Source organism: Lepisma saccharinum, chromosome 4 (assembly GCF_977018435.1).
Source record: "Lepisma saccharinum chromosome 4, izLepSacc3.1, whole genome shotgun sequence".
Classification (NCBI taxonomy): domain Eukaryota; kingdom Metazoa; phylum Arthropoda; class Insecta; order Zygentoma; family Lepismatidae; genus Lepisma; species Lepisma saccharinum.
The window spans coordinates 104682683-104707454 of NC_139232.1; the positions used below are offsets into that span (position 1 = coordinate 104682683).

The 24772-nt window shown below is 37.6% G+C and overlaps 1 protein-coding gene across 1 annotated transcript in view; it reads right to left on the reverse strand.

The window, feature by feature from the left end:
* LOC145987042 (aminopeptidase N-like) overlaps window positions 1-24772 on the reverse strand; it is a 93961-nt gene that overhangs the window by 12154 nt on the left and 57035 nt on the right. Inside the window, exons 6-10 of the mRNA XM_083121502.1 lie at window positions 15071-15263; window positions 12923-13200; window positions 8764-8969; window positions 2089-2256; window positions 870-1016 (exon numbers count right to left, since the gene is read on the reverse strand). Coding sequence (XP_082977628.1) covers window positions 870-1016; window positions 2089-2256; window positions 8764-8969; window positions 12923-13200; window positions 15071-15263 — 992 coding nt within the window. The remainder of the gene's footprint in view (window positions 1-869; window positions 1017-2088; window positions 2257-8763; window positions 8970-12922; window positions 13201-15070; window positions 15264-24772) is intronic.

Consider the following 24772-nt stretch of genomic DNA (forward strand, 5'->3'; position numbering starts at 1 on the left):
AATTTCATTATGTCATCAATCATCCCCAAAAGTTGCACAAAAAAGCGAATTAAATTAAAGCAAATGAATAAACAATCAATCTTACAACCCTGCCAGATCAGTCATCCCCGAAGTGTTAATATCGAATGTTTAAGTGTTGTTCTTATTCCACAGGTGCTAGTCCCTTTGCTTGTGTTAGTGTTCCATTATTTATCTGGGATGTCACCTCATCCCTCTTGCAAAGCGAGCGAGTCGCTTCCGGCTGTCATAGCCGTAAATAACGATCCCCTAAATCTACCTTAAATAGTTACTTTACTTAATCTGTCCGTGTGTAGTTCACTGCACTTTTTGACACTAGGTGTAGTGCAGGTGTATACAGGTGTCAGGCTGGTGCAAGGAAATTACATTTAAGCAAGTAAGCGAATAGCTGTGTCCAAGTTCACAAGATTCAACAAATCCTTGTAGCTGCTTTAAACGTTCATTTGATTAGTAAGCACGCACCACGTGACCATACACCACACACTACACCGCTTTAGAACGTAGTACAAACGGTGCAGACACAAGATGCCCTACTTGATACCAAATCCACGAAATAGACGAGTTGGTGTTCCACCTTATAACGTGTAATCAATCAGACGCCTGAGACCAGAGAGAGCCAAAAAAGTGCATTGAACTAGAAGAACTAGAAGGGGCCTCTGTTTCGAAAATGGATTTGAAAAAATATTATTAAAACAAATATTTGCATAAAGGAGATATTTAGAAATATAAAAGATACAGAGTGATTCAGAAGTAGTAATCATGTTTCAGCAGTTGCTTCACCTGAGAAAAATATTCATCTACAAGCACTTTAATGCATCAAGAAAATCTGTAAATATTGAACTCTTACTTACAGTGATTTCCATCCGTTAAGATTGGAAATGAGATGATTCAGCAAGTTGTTCCTACCGCAAGAATTGCCATTCGAATAAAAAAACACACATCTAATAGCTTGACGGATGGAAATTCCTTCTTTCTTGGCCAATATATGATCCAGCACTCTGCAACAATTAAAACTAATTTTAGATAGCTTAGCTATGAAGTCATATCAGATCATTTCAATGAAATTACTTGCATTGAATTACAGTAAACGACCCAATTATATGGAAAAACAACCATCAATATGTCTTCAAGTTATAGATTTCCTCCTAGGGATTGAGGTCTGTTTGCTTCGAAGATTGTAAAAGTAACTAAGTTTCTTGAACCAACAATTTAACTTATGCCTCAGACTTATGTATTGATAATGTCTTGTTTCAATTAATTTAAGTTTCTGAAGTTCACTTTATTCAGTAATGCAAGCAAATTTTCCATTCATAATGTTCTATGGTCTAATATAAAATATTTAAGATAAAACTCCACAAGAATAAGCAAATTCATATATTACTACAATATTGCCCGAGTGTTTTAACACACAGAATCCCTTGTATTAAAAGAGGAACAAAGCTTTTGAGAATAAAATGCTAAGATTCGTGTTTGGACTTGAATGAGATTAAACATAACACCGCACGCACTGACTCGCAGTGAGAGCCCACAGTTTCCACGGTTAAAAGGTCATTGCTGTGTGCGGTGTTTCCACGTTCTACGTACATCTTTACTTGATTGAATAAAAATTTGTTAAAAATCGGTTTCGCAAGTATGAATTAACAATGATAATGGATTTTAAAAACAGAAACAAACAGCTTTAAAACAAGACCAATATTGTACTTGTAGGACTATCCAATACTGAAGAATAGGTGTTTGAAAGATTGATAAGAACGAGACAAATTTTGAAAGTCTGAAAATCAAGAATTATGTCAAGAACATTTCTGCCTGCACCGTACTAGAATTGCACACCGATTGGACCACCCATTTTTTATTTATAGAATTTCAAGGAGGGCGATCAATTGCAACACTTAAAAGAAACAATTTTTTGTTCTCACGACGATAACAGTGTAAAACACTGTCTGTCATAAAAAATGCTATAAGATTTTTGAAAGCATATATGCTAGCAAATATGCAAAGAAAGGCTTCCGTCTAAATCGGATTTAAGTTAAAACCTTCAGCGAGTTATGCAGAGTTAAATCCATTACTCACCTCTGAACCTTATAATCGTCCCTAACACAGGCAGTCAGTCTCGAAAGGAAGCGGTCTCTGTTGTCAGAGTCGTAAGAGCTGGGCAAGTTGAGATACCTCTCGAAAAGGAAGTCCCACTCTTCTCTTGATGCAAATTTTGAGATGTCGCAAAGAGCACGGCTAGAGATGCTAGGGGAAGAAAGCAGAATCCGTAATTGACATTGGAAGAAAAGTGAAACTACTACGCTATAGACATAGCAATATATATAATATTAAATGTATTGAATAATATCATGCTATTGTTTGTGAACCACATACCACTTTAGTTTATCACTTATTTTCACCTTCACTGTGAACAAAGCATATCCAAAATTAAGTTGAATTAAGAAACAAGGGTGATTGCAATTGATGCTCATTATTTCATTAATGATAATTTCTACACGCAAGGGGGCGATGGGACTAATAAAAAACCCAAATGAAAGCAAAGGAGATCGAGAGAAACAAACGTGGTAAATGCAATCTCCCACAAAATGACCGCCGAATACCATCTTTCTTTTTCAACAACTTTTAAAACGAAGTATAAAAATGGTAATTACACATTTACTACCTCTACATACATTATTAATAATAGAGAAAATAAACGATTTCACCTGAACATAATTGCAACACAAATGGGTTTTTTTTGTGCCAGATTGTGCGGAATGGTGTAGTGAATAATACATTAAGTATCCACCATCCAAATGTTTGGGGAAAATCCGCCATCTTGAAAAATGCGGCAAAAAATTATCTTGAAAACTAAAAACATGTAATATATCGAAAACGGTGCATTGTATGTACACAAAATGTAACAATAACCAAACTGAAAGAGCAGAAAACTTGCTAAATTATGTTTTTTGTTTGATAGAGCCACAATAAATCTTAATTGAATTAAAAAGATTCAAATATTTTCTTTCATTTTTAGAATTAGAGTAAAAGTTGTTTCCTGACACACAAAAAACAGCAAATATGTAAGAAACTATGTAATATACGTTCAAAAATTACTGAACAAAATTCATAGCTTGTGAATTCCTCTAGAGATTGCTTTTTGTTTCGCGCTTTTAATGTCAAGGGTTGAGGAGATATGTAGTCTAAAGCACAGTCATGTGTTTCCCGATATTTTACGTGTTCCATTTCTTATGATATTGCCCAGAACATAGTACATTGTTTTCTTCAGTGTTTCGTTCACTTCCGTTTGTTACGTGTTGTTTTTGATGTTTAAAAATGTATACACATAGTAGCAGCGATTAGATGTCTGAACTAAGCAAGGGAGGGGGGAGGGCATGGACAGTTTACTTTCTTTATAGCCTACTGCAATTGGAGAGAATCGTATTGAAAATGGAATTCAGGCAGATGATTTTGGGTCACATCCACTGTTAGGCAAGGCTTAGCATTAGGAGACCATAGTGCTGGGACAAAAAAAATTGTGTATGGGGGGGAGGGGCATTGCTCCCCATGCCCCACGTCTAATTACCGCCACTATCAATACATTGAAGTATTATGATACAGTTTTTAATCAGTCACTTTGCCAGAAAGTCCATTGCAGAATTTTTTGCATATTAAGGCTGGGTGGTCTTCATATCAAGATCAGTTTCCTGTGATGTGTTGCTTATCTAATGGCATGTTCAGGCCTTCAACAAATCCTTGAGATCATTTACGGAGGTAATACTGTTATACCTATGATAACCAATGATCACCGGAAGAGGCCCTCACTTCCAAGTAGTGCACCTTGGACTGCATTTTGAAGACTACCGAGGCTCTGACGTCACAGTCAGTATAATCCTCTATGGGACTCGTGTTGTCGTCCATATTGTCCCTTCATCCATCTCACCATATCATCATCATTCCTCGTGTTCGCGGTTAACCAAAATTGACAGAAAAACGACGTAATATGAACTAAAACATATCAAATCAAACCGAAAGTTCAATAATCGTTGGCCGACTCAATTCAGAAGTAGACGCTAATGTATTAGACGGTGTATTGAGGCTTCCGAAAGATTGTGGAGAACAATAATGTTGAAGAAAGGTAGCCACACAGAAGCCATTTTGAGTGTTTCAGATGTAAAAATCCTCTTACTTAATGTGACAAATGAACGTTGTGTAGTATCGAGAATGATCGAGGACACCATTAATTCGCAGGCGAACCTCCCTGCAGGAGTGGTCAGTATGAAGCGTCATGAAGAGAGGGAGGCCAAGATGGAATATATAAAGTGACATGCACGTCCCATTTCATCCGTAATATCTTCATTCATCGTCGCGATTAACACAAAAGGTAGAAACGTGACTATGTACTTTATTATTTATTTATTTTCTTCCTGGTGCGAGCTGTACGATCTACATAAATTTTATTCTACACACACTTTCTCTTTCCTTAAAGTCGTGCATTAATATTCCCCTCTTTACGTTAGTAATATACCCCTCGTTACTTCTCCCAGGTATTTCCTCACTTACTGTCCCACTTCTTGTATCTTTATTCTGTCGTCTACCACTTCTATCACCTCCCTCCATGTTATGTTTTTCATCTATTTGTCCCTTAGGTCACGTGTAGAAGGGCAGTTCAGTAGGATACGCTCGTCCGTCTCCTCTTCATCGCACAAAGAACATATAGTTTCCCCTGCTTCGTTTCTCTTCCTTAATTGCTTCCATTCACCTAGTCTGAACCATGCCAGCGCGCCTCTTTCCTTTTCCCCTCACAACATTGATATATTTTGATTACCAACTTTCCCTTACTTTTAGCTGTTCCCTGATTGAGGTCTACGTTTGGCAGTCTGCTCTGATTTGGCTTTCTGTTGAAATGCCCCCCCCCTCCTCTCCCTTCCCATACCCAACCCATTCCGCTATTGAATAGGAGAATTTTCAAGTCCCAACCCCAAGTGTGAACGTTTTCCTCTCTTGTCTGTATTCCCAAACATTGTCCCCTAAGCGTAGTTTGGCCCTCTTGTGATAATCGCACCCAATATTTAACAACCTCTGCTTACGCCCATTACCCTCTTATAAAATTCTCTTTGTGTGCCTGTTGTTGTGTTTTCCCCTCTTAACCCCCACAGTTCTACTCCATAGTTTAATGTTCCTAATATTATTGATGAATAGATGTTTTGAATAACCGGGAAACGCATTCAGGTGGCTTATTTATTGTCCTTATGACTTGTTTCGCTGTCAGGGAGAGTGTTGATCTCAGGTATGTGAAGTTTTTAACCTGCTCGATTAAATCCCCCCGTATGTCCATGTCTCCTGTCTGCTAAATATGTAGCCATTTTTGAAAGCAAAGATTTTTTTTTATTTTTAATGTTTACATTCATTTTATATTTGTTGCACCCCTCATATATCCTATCTATGTCCCTTTGTAAACCCTCTATTGTCTCGGACAAGATGACTGTCGTCTGCATACATAAGGACTGGTATACTTTGCACTCCTAAACATGGGATTGAATCCTGGTCCATTTTAATTTCATGTGCTATCCAATCTATGAACAGTGAGAATAGCACTGCTGATAGGATGCGACGTTAAAGGAAGTGATAATGTAAAGAGTATAAAAATGTTATATCATGTTCTTTAGTCAACTTAATGTTCGATTTATTTTCATTGCACAAATCCAAAATATTAAACAATTTTTTGGGAAAATCGATCTTGTCTGTGGTCTGAGGGTCTGCCAATCCCGACTCTACTGTAATGCCGGGCAGTCAGGTGGTGAGGGTGTAACATGTTAGCACCAGGTATCTGCAATGGACTCGAAAGCGAAGTGACGGATTTAGAAGTGTGTTTTACCGTATCGTATTAGTTCAGTATATTAACAGTGGCGATGATTAGACGTGGGGGCATTGGCCATACTCCTTTCGCAGACCACGTCGTCATTTGCCAAGTGAATGTTAGAACGTGCTCAGAAGTTTTTCCGTTGAGTCGACTCCTTTCTATCACAAATCAGCCAATATTTCCGTTTTTGGTATTGTAAGACGAACAAAATTGGAGACTTCATGACGTCATTCGTGAGGTGTGTGACACGATCAGGTCATTGTTCCACGGAATTGAGTAAACTTTTATTTGTTTTTATGAGTAAAAAATATTTTTTTTACAGACAGAGGATGCGTCAAATATTTGATAATGTTCAATTTAATTTGTCCACATATGATTTTGTGAAATTCATGTATTTTGGGGCAGCTAGATTTTTAAAAAATCTGTTGTAATTTGCCAACATTGTGAGTTGTGTGTTAAGATTATAAAGCAACGAGTTCTTGAACCAATATTGTTACAAGATATTTAGTACACATAAATGTACACAACTTAAGGTTTTCATTGGGTTTTTTGTGTATTTTAAGTTATTTTTTATCCACATGTATGTAGTTGCGTACCCAGGGATTGCTGCTAGGGGTTAAAACCCCCTTTTGATTCAAAATTTTTTTAAAAAAAATTTAAAAGGGACTAAAACGTAAGAAGAACTACGAAACTCTTGGGCAAGTCACTGTTTGCGTGCGGACGTAGGCGTGTGTATGTGAGGGGGGAAGCCTTGGCGTGTTTGCCAGGGGGAGAGGGACGTGGTGTTTGTGAATGCTATTCATATCTGTTTCTATTTTTCATTAGCTGTTATATTTTACCATTTATGAAGGTAAGGAATTACATATATTTTCTACTCTATTGTAGGCTCAAAATATGTCAAATTTTGACGTGATGTAATTGCCACGAGAACTGAATGACAGTCAGTGATTTATCCAGACAACATGGATGACAAAGGAGTAGAGCGCTTTAATGGGAGGTGTTGACAAAATGGACTTCATTTTTTATTTGTAAAGAATATTTTTCAAGTCATGAAAGTGCACCTTGGAAGTAATATTTCATTTCGTTGACTTAGTGATTTGCAGTTGGATTAAGAGAACCTAAATTATACATATAAAAAAATAGCTGGAATATGAGAGAGATATATGCTACGTGGGAAAGAATCTTGAAAGGAAATAAATGATCTGTTGAACTTCAGACGAGACATTTCAGAAGCTCTAATTATGAGGAATGATAAATAATAGGAAACAGAACAGAATTGGAAACAGATAATATTGCAACAGAAGTATATATTAAAGGTATTCATATGTAGAAGGAGTACAAAACGATGAGCTCGCTTGACTCACAGTGATGTCATTTGTCAACATCCGATTTTTTAACTTTGATGTCCCTTGACTCACAGTGACGTCATTTGACAACATCCGGTTTTTCAATCTATACACACACACATTGTATAAAACTATATATAATATCATTTAGGAGACCGATATTCTTACGAAAACTACAGAACATTTTTTTAGCATGAAAAGAAAATTTCTGTGAGCTAAAGTCACTATGGTCTCTTAATGCTAAGCCTTGCCTACCAGTAGATTTTACCCAAAATCATCTGCCCGAATTCCATTTTCAATACGATTCTTTCAATTGCAGTAGAAAGTAAACTGTCCATGTCCTTCTACCACCCCCCACCCCGTCCCCCCTCGCTCAGTTCAGACACCTGATCGCTGTTACTGTGTACATACATTTTTAAACAACAAAAACAACACGTAACAAACACAAATGAGCGAAACACTGCAGAAACAATGTATTACGTTCTCAGCAATATTATAAGAAATAGAACACGTAAGATATAGGGAATCGCATGACTCTGTTTAAACTACATATCGCCTCAACACCTGACACTAAAGACACGAAATAAAAAGCAATCTCTAGAGGAATTCATAAGCTATGAATTTTGTTCACTAATTTTTGGACGTAAAATACCTAGTTTCTTGCATATTTGTTGTTTTATGTGTTAGAAACCAATTCATACTCTAATTCTAAAAACGAAGGAAAATATTTAAATCTTTCTAATTCAGTTTAAATTTATGGTAGCTCTATTAAACAAAAACCATAATATATGAACTTTTCTGCAATTTCATTTCGGATATCTTCACTTTTTGTGTACAATGCACCGCTTTAGAGATATTACATTTTTTTGTTTTGAAGGTGAAATTTTGCCGCCATTTTCCCCAAATATTTGGATGGTGAATTTTTAATTTATTATTCAGAACACCATTCCGCACAATCTGGCACAAAAGAGATTTGTGTTGCAATTATTTCCGGGTTAGGCCATTTTATCCTGTACGTTTGCTCTACTATAAGTTAAGACACAATGTTCACAAACAGAGCTAAAGACTTAAAATCTACTACAAGATCTATACTTCAGGTTTGTGCGACTTACTCACTTTTATATATATTCTTTCGGATTTCTAAATTAAAAATACAAAGTTATTTATTACTTACGTTAAATGAGTATCTATTTTAGACACCGACAACATTTCGGGAACCACTGGATGTATATTAAACCTTTTGGATAAAAAAAACCTTTTCCTGCTCCCACAAAAATAGGCAATAATTAGGCTGGAGAGTTCAATGAACTAACCGATCTCCAATTACGAACAGGTAATGATCAGGCTGGAAAGTTCATACGAACTAACCGATCACTGATTATTCGGCTGATCACTTTTCGGTAACCACTGTTCCCTTCTTCAGGTCCTATATCTCGGCTACTACAAGGTCACAGAATATTCACCTAGTTGTTCATATCTGGCCTCGCTTCATAAAATATTAGCCATACTTTCTATTCCTACAGTCTGTATCGGGGGGGGGGGGGTAAGAGCAAAAGTACTCACTCCACCGGCACCTCCTTGTCCGGGTTCTCCGACTCCATCCACTTCTGGACTTCCTTCCTGTACCTTGCAACCTGCTCGCTGGCCCCGAATGATATCCTTATTCCTCGTACGTATCTCCTCACCATCTTCCTTGATGGGGAATCCCCTTCCTGGTCCTCGTCTCCCAGTTCCTGATAGGCTGGGTTTGTGAGGTAAATTTGGTAGTTCTGCAAGGGACACCCAAACATTATTTTAGACAATGCAGCATGTTGCTGCTAGGTTTCAAATTAGCAACAAGCACAAAATATATAAATTCTTGTTATAAATAAAACACAGAAATCAAATTACGAGTTTTGTGTATTACACCATGTCCCATAATACATTTTGGAACTAACAGTGATGATGAAATGTTTTTCTTCTTATCAAAGATTTTATCGTTAACGTATTTAAATTGTGAATGTTATAAAAAGATGACGGTCACAATATCCTCCCCTGCTGAGCTGAATAAAATATAGCCATCATACTGTGGATAACCTCAATGATACAAGTTCTTAATTATACACAGCAAAGAGTGACATAACATTCAAATTTTTAACATACAAAACAACTTTTAATACTATAATAAATCTTTCAAAGAGTAAAGATGAATTTTGAACTACATTTTTACTCTTGCGCATGATTGTTAACATTCAATTTAAATGTCCAATATTATACATTCGTCGAGCTAAATAATATTTGCAATTAATGACACATTTTGATAATTGAGCAATAAATTCAATAAGTTATCACCTACTCGAGCATCACAATAATTTGTTGTTGTAACCCTTCTTATGAATGTCTTCTTCAGAAACTACATAAACAGAATCATCCACTGAGAGGATTCAAACGGCAAAAGTTTACAAAATCCAAGAATTACACTGTCCTACAAAGGTTTTATTTCTTCTGAAGAAATTGGTATGGGAAATTCAAATCCGTGATTAGAATTTCGCTATCAAGGACAGTTTTTTATGTTATATAAGGAAATAAAGAGTCTCATTTTACTCAGGTTTAATGAACGTTCATACGTTCTTCTGATGTCACAAAGAAACCTGTGAGTTATTAGAAGCTAACTAACTAACTCTCTAGCTTCTTAAGCCCAAAGAATTATGGCTGCAGCAACACAAGCCTTCCATCTGTCCCTATCCTAGGCAAAATCTATCCAACATTTTCCATCCTTACCGATTTCCTTTAGGTCCAGGGATATAAGAAGAACTCCATGGAATATAATGAGCATAAGTGGAAGATAATTTGCGACTTCAAGATAGTTGCAATGATATTGGGAATGCAACATGACTACACATGACAGAAGAACCCCTACACAAAAAAGAATGGGTCTCAACGAAATTGACAAGTAGGAGAAAAATTGTACAGCGTGTGATGTTCCTCTTCCCCCTCTTTACACCATGCTAGGGCTTACGAAACAAGTTATAAGGGGTATGGACACAACTGGAAGAAGATTTAAGTGTATTTCAAACAAATTGCCTCGTCTTTCACCAGCAAAGCAAATGAAAGGTACTTTGTGGGGCCTAAAAGTAGAGAACTTCAGCAAATCCAGACTTTGAAGCATGTCTAACAGACAAAGGAAAAAGAGCATGGATATGATGTTATATGCAATATAAATTGCAAGAATTGCAAGAATTTTAGATAAAATTAAAAACACGATTACTCGTAAACTATTCTTGACAGATAAAATCTAAATACAGATTTGAAATCAGCACAAAATTTGCAATAGGAATCAGAACTTTTTCCTCCAGAAAAAAGAAAAAAGTTTCTTTATGTAGAACAGTGCTCGAAACAAAAGGACATGATACTTCCTTACCACCTCAATTACTGAGTTCAACAGTAGACATACGAAGAATCCATAATTGTTCCTGTGTTTTAAAAAGGTGATAAAATGAACTGCAATAATTATCGCGGAATTTCTCTACTCTCAACAACATATAAAATATTATCTAACATTCTTTTAACAAGACTAACCCCATATGCTAATTAAATTATAGGTAATTATCAATGTGGATTTAAACGTAACAGATCAACTACATATCAAATTTTTCTCATCAGACAGACACTTGAAAAAAGTGTGAAAAGAGGAAATAAAAAGCAGGCTTAATTCAGGAAATGCATGTTACCTTTCTCTTCATAAACTTTTGTCGTCTCGTTTAATATCTAAGAAACTAAAAGTTAAGATATACAAAACAGTAATTTTGCCTGTAATATTATATGGGTGTGAAACTTGGTCCCTTACATTGAAAGAGGAACATAACTTGAGAGTATTTGAAAATAAGATCCATAGGAAAATATTTGGACCTAAAAGGTATGAGGAGACAGGTGAGTGGAGAAGGTTTTGTATCCATGTCCAGATGTTACTAGAATAATTAAATCAAGAAGACTTAGGTGGGCAGGCCATGTGGCACGAATGGGAGAAGAAAGAAGAGTTTACCGGATTCTTGTTCGGAAACCTGATGATAAGAGACCTGTCGGAAGGTAAAGACAAAGATGGAGGGATAACGTTGAGATGGACCTAATGGAAATCGGTGGGATGGAAAAGAGTACATAGATCATGCTCAAGATAGAGACAGATGGAAGGCCTGTGTTTCTGCAGCCATGAACCTTCGGGTTTAAGAAGGCTATAGAGTTAGTTTTACAGTAGACACACGATAATTAATTACTGGACTTGCACTTGTGCTCTCAAAATCAAATAGGCGTGTAATTGTTTAACTACAAATAAATCCACGTGGACAAATTCATTACCTAAGTTCATAATGGAATATTTAAATCCTACGACTTTTACACGCTGTTCACCCGCGATACAAGCCAACCGAATTCCTTCCATTTATTCCAGCTGTATATTTGGCAGTAAAGAACATAAATTGATCCAAAACTTATTATCCAACAAATTACATTGACTACCTGTGTTTATTAAACATTTAAGAAACAAGTCAATGATATATATATATAATACATATATTATGAAAAGGTGACCGAAACCATATTCTGCGTTGGTTACCATGACGACACGATTTGGTTATATGGATGGTACGAACATCGACTAAAAGTACAAATGAATATGTTATGAATATTGTGACCAGTTAAGTGTATTTATACACTACTAAACTGATATTGTCACCGTTCGGAGTTGTACCAAATGACTTTTATTTATTATACAATTGGTGTAAGAAACGGGGAACGAGACGACATTATTTATATTGTCACAAATTCTTCGCTGTATTTCTGGTGCTTCAAGTAATGGTGCAGGAGTTCATTTATCTGTTACAGTCCACTCAGGCTCTGAGTCAATCCACTCCATCAAAAATGTAACAGGTAAATCTTCATCTTTATCAACGTCTAAATATTTAAATTTATTAAAGTCACCGAGACAAGACTTAACATGCAAAAGGTACGGGTCTTAATTACAAGCATGCCTTATATGGTCATCCTTTGGTAGGCAGGGCAATTTGAAACGCATTTCCTCGCTTTCATTGTTTAATGTTCTCGCAGAGCTTCCACTAGTAACATTCGTTACTGTACAACATTCCTGATTTAAACTAATATCACTGCAGATCATTTCATGTCGGAAATTTCCATTGTTCCTTGCTGAAACCTCTGAGTTAGTCATAGTGGGGCCACCTTGTAATTCCCAAGAAATAGAAATTGTTAAAATTTCATCACCAGGTGCAAATATGACGCTGAAACCTGGTGCAACTACATCCTTCTACTTAATCATTGATCATGCAGTCTTACATTTTCAAAGGGTCATTGACGCATATTGAACATTGCTGTAGTGACGGAAAAAAAATCACGTCTAACTAATGGTTATTAATAATTATTTCAGCGCCATATTTCCTCCGAATTAGAGGCTTTTGATATAAATATAGAAATTACGGAAAATTTGCGGAATAACGAAGCATGAGCGACGAGAAGCAGTTTCAGTTAGCTGACACATCAACAAAGGTTGACACACATAGCATTTGTGAGGTGTGTACAAAAACCTTGGGAGAGTTTATCATTCAATTTGCATCAGAATTACTATATTCAGTTCCATTTTTTATTCGTAGTAAATTTGTAATGGTCCACAGACAATAATCACACTGTAATTTACACTTGACGTTCAATAGTTCTATAATGATAATCGTAATAATACCTTGTAATTCTCCCATGCATCTGTACCGTCAAGGGATGAGGAAAAAAAGTTGTTAATCATTTTCATGAACCATGGCTCTAGGGTATCCAGGTCCCACCGAAGAAAGAGCTGAAGGCGAAAGTGGTGGGCGTAGGAGAGGTCGCCTGACCTACATAGGAAGGCACTGTAGTGGATCAGCTGGGCACGAGTCAGGGAGGGGATGTTCTTGAAGTTGTCGCTGTTCAAATACCGGATGATCAGGTCCCAGTTGTCGGTGTCGTAGTTAACGTAGTAGAGACCTGGAAGATTTCAGACAATGGTGTAAAAAGAAAAAAGAACCAGTACACACTTTAAAAGAATAACTCCCTCGTAGCTATAGTTAGGGCATACTAAATATGCCTGTATTTCAAGACAACTTATAGGTGTGTTTGACCTACGTCACAATCTGCTGAATTGGGACTTCGAGCACCCTTGATGGATGCCAGTTCTTGTAAACTACGGAATTCAAGCGGAAGATTTGAAAAATTTTTACGATGGTACATCATGAAGTATTAGGTGTTTCATACAGAAGCTCACGTTTTTTTCAAATTTTGTTGCTTACGCAAACATGCCGGCTGTGCGAACCCTGACGTCACATGAAAGTCGCTTGTACAGCAACATTGTTGGGATACCTAATAGTAAATTATATGCATGAAGGTCAAATCTAAGTTGTAAGGACATTGTTGTAATGTTGACGAAGATGAGTGACGATATGATGAAATTGGACACTCACAAGAAACACCCATGGCCAGACGGGATTCGAACCCGGCTGCCTTGAAGTAGTGGCGCGCTGTGAATACCACTCCCCCACAGAGGTCGGCTCAAGTCGCTTATGCAACGCGACTTATAACTATTAATTTCTTCAATGGACGAAAAATTAAAATTCAGATGATGTATTGGACTAGTCATCGCTACGGAAATAGGTGAGAAGATGAATGATTTAGTATGCAGTTAGTGATTATATAATCCACACATCACCTTGAATTTTTTTTTAAAAAAATCAGATGATTTGAAATCAATAGATGATTCTGGAAGTATTTTGAATTCTGATCACGGAAATGACATCCATTTTTTCCCATCACGTCAGGATTTTTCACAATTTTACAATCAAAATTCTCATATTCGCCTTAACATTGCATCCTTCACCTAACGCATCATATGCATCAAATTAATTTACGCAAATGAAATTTAGGTTGTTTCCAATTCAATAAGTGAATCCGAAAGTACTTTTAGTGCTGATAACTAAAATTACGTCCATTTTTTCCCATCACGTCAGGATTTTTCACAATTTCACAATCAAAATTCTCATATTCGCCATTCCATTACGTATATTACAGAACGCAATAAAATAAATTTAAACAAAGGAAATTTCGGATGTTTACAAACCAATAGGTGATTCTGGAAGTATTTTGAATTGTGATCGTGCACGACATATATTTCTTCCCATCACGTCAGGATTTTTCCCTAGATCATGATTTTTCTCAACGTCATTAAGTTCAATCAACACACTACATTATAACATTGAGTTTTGGACATTTTGTGAAGGAAACGTTTATGCGGTATTTCGAAAATTGAATTTACGTAATCAAAGTGAATAATTTTCATATCAATGAGTCTTGTGGAGATGGAAGGTGGATTGAATGCTTACTATTCTATGTGCATTTATAGTTCGAAATTGGAGGATTTGTATTGTAGAAAGCCAATACTTTCCAATTATGTACACAGAGCCATCTATTGAGGTACACATTTCATTGTTAAATTAAGGCAGTTAATCTATTGCTATTTTCTGAAAAAAAGACACGTGATGGGTAAAAATGGATTTCATTTTTGGAATCAGCATGTTGAAATAATTCAGGGGCAACAGTCACCTGTGAGTCATCCAAACCCATGCAGGCCCGTGAATTGTCAATGTTTTCCTCTAGAGCCATTGTTGGAATTGGTACGTAGTACTAAAATTTATAACTTGATTCATTTACTGCTCTGAAAGGACAATCAATTCGTTTCTTAGCAAAATCCCACTTTAAAGTATAAGGATTTGATTGACACGCTGAAAATGTACGGAAGAAACCTCCTCAAATACAAGATAGTTGTCACACATGGAAGCGAATTGATACGTGGTACAGAACTCACCTACATACTCTGGATTGGCAAGGATAAATTTGTTTCTATCTGGAAGCCCGTTCAGCACTCCCTCCTTCTCTTGAAGGAAGATCTTAGCTCTCCTATCAACGAACTGAAGCTCGTCTTGCGTTGTGTAGGGTATGGGAATTGTCCACAGCAGATCCTCATCTGTTTCTTTGTTTTTCCTTATATTGTAGACTTTCTGTAATAGACGTATGATAACATTCCAAAAAATTTCATTTTTTATTCTTAAGTGTACACTCTGAACAATATAATAGTCGCATATAGAACATAAAATGTTGTACATTGAAGAAAGAGGGAGATATTGCTTGATTTGGTTTATAATACTTCGCTCTTCTACCACTTCTCGCTAATCGCGAAGATGAGAATGAGTGATGACATGATGAAATTCATGAAAAAAGATACACTCATAAAGAACACCCATGTTCAACCTGGTATTTGAATCCGGGAGCACTGCGTTGTATCGCGCTGTGTTAACCATTCTGCCAAGGAGGTCGATGTTAGAAAGAGAGAAATATGTTGCTGCAGTAATCAATTTCCGCGGTTTGGGGATACCAGAGGGTTAGTTAATATTTACATTTCACAATATGTAAATGTTTCAATCGGGAGGAGACTCCCCAGGAATTCATGGAGTTGGCATAGTACTTGGACCACGTGTAAGAGCTTCAGTAATATCAGTATGTTATGTGGATGAGAGCAGTGGCGAAGCGTGGTGTCACTGGAAGAGTAGGCACAAGCTGTGAGTTAGTGTTGTTATAGGTGCAACTTTTGAAAAATATAAAAAATATAACCTTAAAGTTATTTTTGAAAATGTATCAACATATTCTTAACTCTTGATGTGTACTAACTCGTAAATGGTATTTCTAGATTTTATTGTAAATTGATGCTTTAGATGTCATTCGAGTGACAGTCCTCAATGCCCCTTCTTTCTTTCTATGGCCTGTTATAGGCTTCTATGCTTGTTTTTGTAGCATTCCAGAGTAATAAAACTTATAATTCCCCTTGCTCACTTCACGCTCACAACAATGAAACCCGACACCAGTGGCGGAGTGGTTAGCACATCGCGCTACGACGCCAGGGGTTTTGGGATCGAATCTCGGCCTGGGCATTTGTGAGTGTCCATTCGTCAATATCATCATATCAACACTCCTCCCCATCTTTGCAAATTATCCGAAAGTGACACAAAAACGAAGAAAATAAATAAAATCAATGAAAGAACTATAAAAAAATAAATGAACAAAAAGAAGAAAAAACGAGATAAAATATAACAATAAAAGAGCAAAGCAACAGGAGTAAATGGAGAAATTAACGAAAACGCAGAACACTGTGATAGAAACATTTTTCGCCCTCTGAACAAATTGTCTTTACCTTTCTACCCTCACCTTCCGTTTCACCTTTACACCCCGCGTTGGGCAAGAAACAGATGTGAAACCCAGTTTTGTACCGTGTCTCCAGCATTGCCAATCTCCCAATCAGAAAAAGTGTGCTGATTAAATTCTTAAATTTGCTAAATGCAACTAAATTGTGCTCGGATGACTTAGGTCTTATGTTCATTTTATGTATCTATTTTGGGGTTAGTTGTGATGTGAAAATGCGTTGTTGCTTAGTTAAACGATATTGGTAATTTCCACCCCATCAAATTAATTACAATGGTTTAACCAATATAATTGGTTCAATCGCTTGACAAAGTTTGAGAAAATTCGACAACTACAAAAGGCGGCGGCTTTTTTATCTGTGACCCCAACTTTCTAGCAATTTCCTTCAATAAAATGTTCCTCGTGAGCTAAGTAAGGAAAGATATAGAAAATATGAAAAGAAGACGGTGGACCAGATGTGGCTGGATCGGCATGCTACCTTTTGTTTGAAACAAATAAGATCTGATAATAATAAGATCAAATGATCAAATAGGATTTTTTTAAATTTATATTTTCAAAATATATTCCTCTGAATTCAACTTATCTGTCTCCCAGGAGCGCATGTTTATAGATGATGCTATATTTTACCATTATCCCAAACACAGGATGCTAGGTGCCAACGAAGTTCAAATTGTACTATATTTAGCACAATTACGCTAGGATTAGCATCACTGCATGAGGCTGTAATCACTGTCTCCATTTCGGCCGAACGCGCCCCTGAAATAATGCTTTCGCGCATGAATCACATATAATGTTATGGGACCAGCTGAGGCCCTATGAGAAGTGGCTCGACATGCGACGATAGAGCCTCTGGCAGGAATGGAAATTTGTGGAAATGATCGTAAGGCCTAGAATTTCAGTTTTCTTGTATTAACGCGTCGTTAATTAAATTATAAGATAATCCGTAATAGCCAAGTATATTAGGGTAGGCCCGGTCTCCGGGCCTCTTATGAGGCTTCGTCACTGGATGAGGGGATTATTATGGTACGACTGAAGGGGAAGAAAAAGACCTAGTGCTTATACATGTCTACATGGTCACAGTGGTTTGCCAGACGAGAAAGTAGACGAAACCTACGACAAGATAGACGACATAATGGAAAATAAAGGAAGAGAGCATACATTATCGTAATGGGAGATTGGAACTGCAGTAGTAGGAGAAGGCCAGGAGGGAATCGGAGTAGAAAGATATGCATTGGGGGACAGAATCGAGAGAAGTGAATTGCTGGTCAACGTCTGCAAGAGTAACTCACTCATTGTTGGAAACTCTCTCTTCCAACAGCATACGAGAAGAAGATACACATGGACATGCACAAAGGACAGCAGAAGATATCAGATAGACTACATCCTGGATATTTAGAAACTGCCTCAAAAATTCAAAAACCTTACCAGGAACTGATATAAATTCAGACCATGCACTAGTAGAGGGAGAGGTATGCTTGTCTATGAAGAAGATAAAAAGAGGACAGAAAATAAAGAAACCAAATATCGAGATACTAAAGGAAGAAAAACAAAGGAAAGGGTTTGAAACAGAATTTAAAGAAAGTGTATTTGAAGTGAAAAAGCTTGTTCAAAATCAGTGACACGATCTGGGAAGGAATAAAAGTTTGCCTTAACAAAGCCGTCGAAGACACCATAGGGTGCAGGCTAAGAAAGAGATGCAAAAAAAAATGCATCAGAGAAAGTATGCTCGAGAAAATGGAAGAACGGAGAAGATGGAAGAGTATTAATGCACAGGAAGGAAGAAGACGATACACAGAACTCAATAAACAGGTAAGAAGGGAAGTAAATAAGGCAAAAAAGAAATGGATGAAACTAACGTCCGAAGAAATAAAAGAATTAGGAAAGATAAGATGATATGACCTGATATACTGTGAAATTTACAAAAAGACGTGGGAAGCTATGTGGATGATAGAAGATGAGAATGGAATCGAAATTGAGGACAAACGAGAAATACTGAGAACATGGGAAGAGTATGTATAGGATCTCTACGGGAAAGAGAGCCGACCAGATACATGATGAATAGAAAAAGAAGGAGGACAAGGAGGGCTACTCATGATGATGGATGAATTGGAACTCGCACTCAAAGAAATGAAGAACGGGAAACAACAAGAAGTGACCAAATTCCTGTCGAACTCATAAAGTAATCTAGATGAAGGATAGAATGAAATGCTACATTTATGCAATGAAATGTATGATGAAGGTGTATGGCCAAAAGATTTCATGTAAACAACCTAAGTGCCTGTAAAGAAGAGAAGTAACGCCAAGAAATGTGCTGAATATAGAACAGTCAGTTTAATATCACAATCAGCAAGAGTTCTATTGAGAATTTTAAATAGATGCCTACACTCTAAAATAAACAGAGAGATAAAGGAAGAACATTTTGATTTTAGAAAGGGAAGAGGTACGAGAGACGCCATAGAAATACTGAGAACAATTGCAGAAAGATATCTGAAAAAAGGTAAATAAATATCTGTACCCTTTGTCGATTTAGAGAAAACCATTGATAGAGTGAGTTGGACCAAGTTTTCAGGGATCATTTAGAATATTAGGGTAGATTGGAAGAAAAGGAGGCTTATCTGCAAATTATATATGAAACAACGTGTAAAAGTGAGAATAGGAGAAGAAATGAGCCAAGGAAGTGAAATTGTAAGAGGGGTACGACAAAGATGTTGTCTTTCTCCTATATTGTTCACCAACTATATTTAGAAGATATAGTTAAAACTTTTCCCATTGCAAGAGAGAGGTAGCAGTAGTAGGAAGGACAATATCTTGTATATGACTTGCAGATGACATGGCCCTGTTGGTAGGAAATGAAATAACCGTAAATGCCATGCTTGCAGAAATCAATGGGCTTCGAGTTATTCCAGTTTGTAGATTTTCGTGACATATTTCGACTTGCGACCAAAAAACTACTAATTGTGAAAACACTACTACACCCTGGGCACTTAATTGACACGTTGCTAACACCTGACGAATGAGTGACTACTAGGAAAAAAAATGCCCAAAATTCCCATACCCACAGAAAGAAACAGTCATTGGAGCACACGTCATTAAGATATTTGGAAATTATCGTTTAAATCGAAGAGGATTACCCAAAAAAATGGTAACACACTTAGCGTAAAACTTACGGAAAAAACTTCCTCGTTTCATAAGCTCTCCAAAAAGATACAAATGCAACTGGCACACGGGTTTGGGGGAAAATCTGAATAAAAAGCAGAGAAGGCGCGTTGTAGACCTCTTTGTAAAGTGAAAATAAGTTGTCGGTTGTCAGAAATAAAGGGACGAAAACCAGTGAAGTAATAATGTTATTTACCATTCTCATGATTCCAGGTTGTCAAAATTAACTGTTACAAAAACTACAAATCCAGTTCAAATTGCTTCCCCCGGTTACGTATGCAAGCAATAATTCTTTCTCATTTAGTTAAAATATTGTATTTGTGCGTTTTCAATTTGGCAAATATTTATGATGTCATAGACAACTAGTGTCAGATAGAAAATAAATTAATCTTGATGTGCCAGGATCTGGCAACGTTTAAGAAACTGATCGAAGAAGTATCATAGCAACTAGGTAAGATAGTGGAAAAGATTTCTTGAAAATTTTGCAATATGTGATTTAAAGTTTATTTAATTGCTGTTAATTGTGTGTTTGCAAGAATAAGCCTTGTTTAAAGGTGAAACAGTAAGTTTGTTTTCCACGTTTTGTAATTGATAGGAGTCTTGTGACGACGACAAGCGGAGCGAAGGGTAAATTTCTGAACTTAGTGAAAGGTACGTAACAAGCTTCCGTGTCAAATGGCTGCTTTCGAAAATGCCGAAATGCGCGGATATCGTGTATTGTTACGGGTGTTGTGATGATAACGCCGCTGCAGCACGAAGATACTACCGCAGGCGTTTTCCTAACCGCCGTTTACCTGACGTGAGCGTGTTTGGTACGACAGATCGGCGGATTCGAGAAACTGGATCGGTTCAACGACGCCAAGGCTATGCTGGCAGAGCCCGAGTTCATGATCCTGTCGAAGAGGAAAGCGTGGAAAACAAACTTACTGTTTCACCTTTATACAAGGCTTATTCTTGGACACACACAATTAAAAGCAATTAAATAAACTTTAAGTCACATATTGCAAAATTTTCAAGACATCTTTTCCACTATATCGTACCATGCCCTGTTCGATTAAGAAATATTGACCCTGGCAGACCTTGTCAGCTCCTGCTCAGAAATGTGTAGAATAAGCTTTCTACAGGAAATGGTAAGAACACTGGCCTTTGGCAAGAGGTGACAAGAGGCCAAGCGAGGGTTTAAATAGGTGCGCATGAGAGCGACACGAGGTCTTTTAATCTGGAATCATCGGAGAAGCAGGAGCTACTGGTCTTATTTCTAAACCGAACAGGGTAAGCTAGTCTACACCCATTCTGCCATTTGCATTGCTCACTTCAGTCTAGAAACGAATAATGAGTCTATTTTAATGAATAGTTAGATATTTGTACCTGCCCGTTCAGGGCTGTGTCTACCATCAACTAGTACTAATAGTACATCCCTATTTAAGATCCCCGCGTTCAGAGGAACGCTACGTGGTGGAGATGGTTTTTCATCCATTTTTACGGAAATGTGATGAAAAATTAGAGCAACGTGGTTCTTTTGGAAATGAAAGCGTCATGCCTTGTTTTCCTAAACAGACATGAAAATTGAATGGGTAGGCTGTGGAATTTTTCATTTATTTCACTCTGAAATAAATGCAAATCGAAATGCATTAATATCATGTTAGACTTGTTTCTTCTTGGAATTTTTTTTCCTAATGGGGGGTTATTTTTTTTAAATTAAGGTACGTCACCATTGTTAGTAATGCCTTATGTCATTTATTGAGTTGGAGAACGAGCTTTATACCACATTGGATAGGCTTATCATTCTCGCCAATAATGCTGTTGGTCCGTCTTTTGATGTGGAGGGCCTACCTTGTGCCTTATCCACCCCAATCAGAAGTCCTCCATTAACTAGAAGTCGCGCACGCGCGCAGGCTCACTTTCAAATTGATAATCGTCCCACAGTTCTTGTGGACCCACCCACCATGGCTCAACTACCTTTTGTTCATCCCTTCATGTTCGAGAGCATCCAGTTTCAGGGTGCCTCGGGGGAGGATGTTACTAAATTTATAGATCGTTTCGAAAGTGCGGCGATTCTGAACAATTGGGAGGAAACGAAAAAACGGCAACTTTTCCCGGCGTTGTTATGTGGGCCAGCCCTCCGCTGGTTTAATGCAATTAGCCAGCAACCAGGCGTCAATTTAGTCAGCTATGAGGACGTCAAGAAGAAACTTATTGAAGAATTCACAGGCTCCCTTGATCAGCTGCAGATCGAGGAGCAGATCAGATATCGGTTCCACAGGAACGATGAACCGGTATCATCTTATGTTAGGGACAAGCAGACCCTCTTGTTTAAGATGGACCCTAACATGGCTGTAAATAAGCAGCTTAAATACATAAACGCAGGTCTTCAACCGGAATTTATCAGGGAGATATACAAAAAACAATATAATTCAGTTCCGGAGCTTTTGAAAGACCTCAAGGAATATGAAAAAGCAAAGTTCCTTATGCGCCCTAGAACGGTGCAAGAGCTCTTGCATTTGGCTCAAAAGGAAACTCTTTTTCCGTCTTCTGATGAGTTGCGTATTCCTCACCAGAACCCCGTAGTTAGCACTACGGCGGTTGCTCCGGAATCAGCACCTCGGGCTAATCAAGACATGACTAATCAGCTGCAAGCCTTGCAACCTGAATTGGACCTTGTCAAAAGACAACAAACGTCTCTCCCAACTTCAGAACCGTCCGCTGTAGAAGCTTTGGCTAAGCAGGTTAGCAACCTAGCGTTAAAAGTCGAGGAAGTTATACAGTCACACGATCACGAAAATTTTCAAACTGTAGGCCAAAATTATCAAAGGGGTAATTTTAATCACAATCGTGGTTCAAACAACAGACGAGGCTTTCAGGGCAGGGGAAGTAGAGGCTACCGTTCAAACAACGGCCGGTTTCAGAATCGTTCCAATTTTCAGCGTGGCCGGGGGCGAGGTTCACCAGCCCCCCGCGGTCGTCCCGATCAAGGTGACCGGCGTGGCCAACAACTTTGTTATAAATGTGGTTTTCCTAATCACCACCAAGAATTTTGTCTTCAAAATCCAGAAGATTTAAACGCCAATTAACCGCAAGTAATGGAGACATACCTGCGGGCAGTAAAAAGATTTTAGTCTCTACTTTCCCGTCTGAAGATCTCATTTATGTACATGCCAATGTAAATGGGGAACGTCAAAGGTTTATTGTCGATTGTGGGAGCCAAATAAGTGTAACAAGTGATAAGGGTATTCCTGCCCATGCTATTAGGTTTAAAATCAACACTCTAGTTAAAGGTGTCACGAATAATTGTTTAACAATTAAAGAAATTAACTTTTAGATTTTTCTCTAAATGGCTTTACATTTAGGCACCCCTTCAGGGTGATACAAGATTTTGGTCATAATACCATCCTTGGTAATGATTTTCTCAAAGCCCAAAATGCAACTTTAGATTTTGAAAGCAGTAAATTGGCTTTGAGCAGATTTGGCACTCCCCCACGCAACCGCATTCGGTTTGATTCGAAGAAAGGTTTTGATGTTTCCGTTAAATTGGCAGGTTTGCTGGTACATACTGTTGAACCTGAATATGTGGCTTCTAAACGAATTGTTGTAAAACCAAGATCACATTTGTGTATCCCTTTAAAATTAGTCAATACAGCAAATCAAAATTTAACTTTACTTGAGCCGGATTCAAATTTTCAGGCTAAATCTGGCATAATGGTACCAAGGTCGATACTCAACCCTGCCACACAACTTGTTTGGGTATCCAACCCTTTGAATTATAGAATTGTAATTCGCAAAGGTACTCGGATCGGTGGCGCAGAATCTTGTGAGTTGGCAACGGTGGATCAGGAAAATAGTTCTGTAACAGTAATTTAACAAAGGAAGAATCAGAAAACGACGATATCCCACAAGTGGATATATCCAAATTTGACATTAATCCTCAATTGGAGGAACATGAGAAAAATCAACTTTTAGAGCTTTTGTTAAAATACAAAAATGTTTTCAGTTGGTCCGAGAATGACATGGGCCTTGCCACCAATTACAAACATAGGATAAAGCTTTCTGATCCTACTCCGTTCCATAAGCAGCAATATCCGATCCCGGTACATTTGCGAACAGAGATAAAGAAACAACTTGAGACTTTGAAAAAACAGGGAATAATCCGGGATAGTACAAGTCCTTATAACCCATCAGTTATTCTTGTGAAAAAGCGTGACGGAAGTTACCGTTTTATTCAAGACGGTCGCTTTTTGAATAAACGCTCTGTGTTCTATGCGATGGCCATGCCTTCCATTCAGTCTATCTTGCACGATATGGGGGGAAAGCAGTACTATTCTAGTGCCGATTTACGTTCAGGATTCTTTCAGATACCACTAACCGAAGACAGTAAACAGTACACAGCCTTCTCTATTCCCAACCTAGGTCATTTTGAATTTAATGTTTTAACTCAGGGTCATATTACCTCTCCAGCAGCGATGAATCAAACACTTCAATTGGCGTGTAGCGGAATGCAAAGTGATAACTTCGCCTTTTATATGGATGATTTATTTACCTGGGGCCATACCTTTAATGAAATGTTGACAACACTGGAAAGATTGTTTCAGTGTCTACAAAACGCTGGCTTGAAAATTTCTCCACACAAATGTAAATTTGGTTATTTTGAGATACTCGCCCTTGGACATTTGGTGGGTCGTTATGGCCTACGCTTGAGTGACCGTATTATTTCTTCCATTAAGACTTACCGCACCCCCTCCACCACAAAACAAGTTAAACGATTTTTAGGTTTATGTTCATATGTCCGTAGATACGTCCCATCCTTATCAGAGAAGGCCCAACCTCTCCAGTCCCTTTTGGGCAAAGGCAAAAAATTTGTATGGGGGGAGGACAAAGAAACAGCTTTTACAAACTTAAAACACGCTTTAATAACTGCCCCAGTTTTGCTACCCTATGACCCTTCTAAAGAAACACGCGTCTACTGTGATGCAAGTCTGAAAGGCCTTGGTGCTATTTTAACACAGCCAAATGCAAATAATGATTTCCTTCCTGTAGCATATGCAAGTCGAACACTCAAAAAAGGGGAAGAAAAATTGTCCATCATGGAACTAGAACTATCAGCAGTTCTGTATGCCCTCAAAACCTTTAGGTTTTATTTAATTGGGAAACATTTCGAAATTGT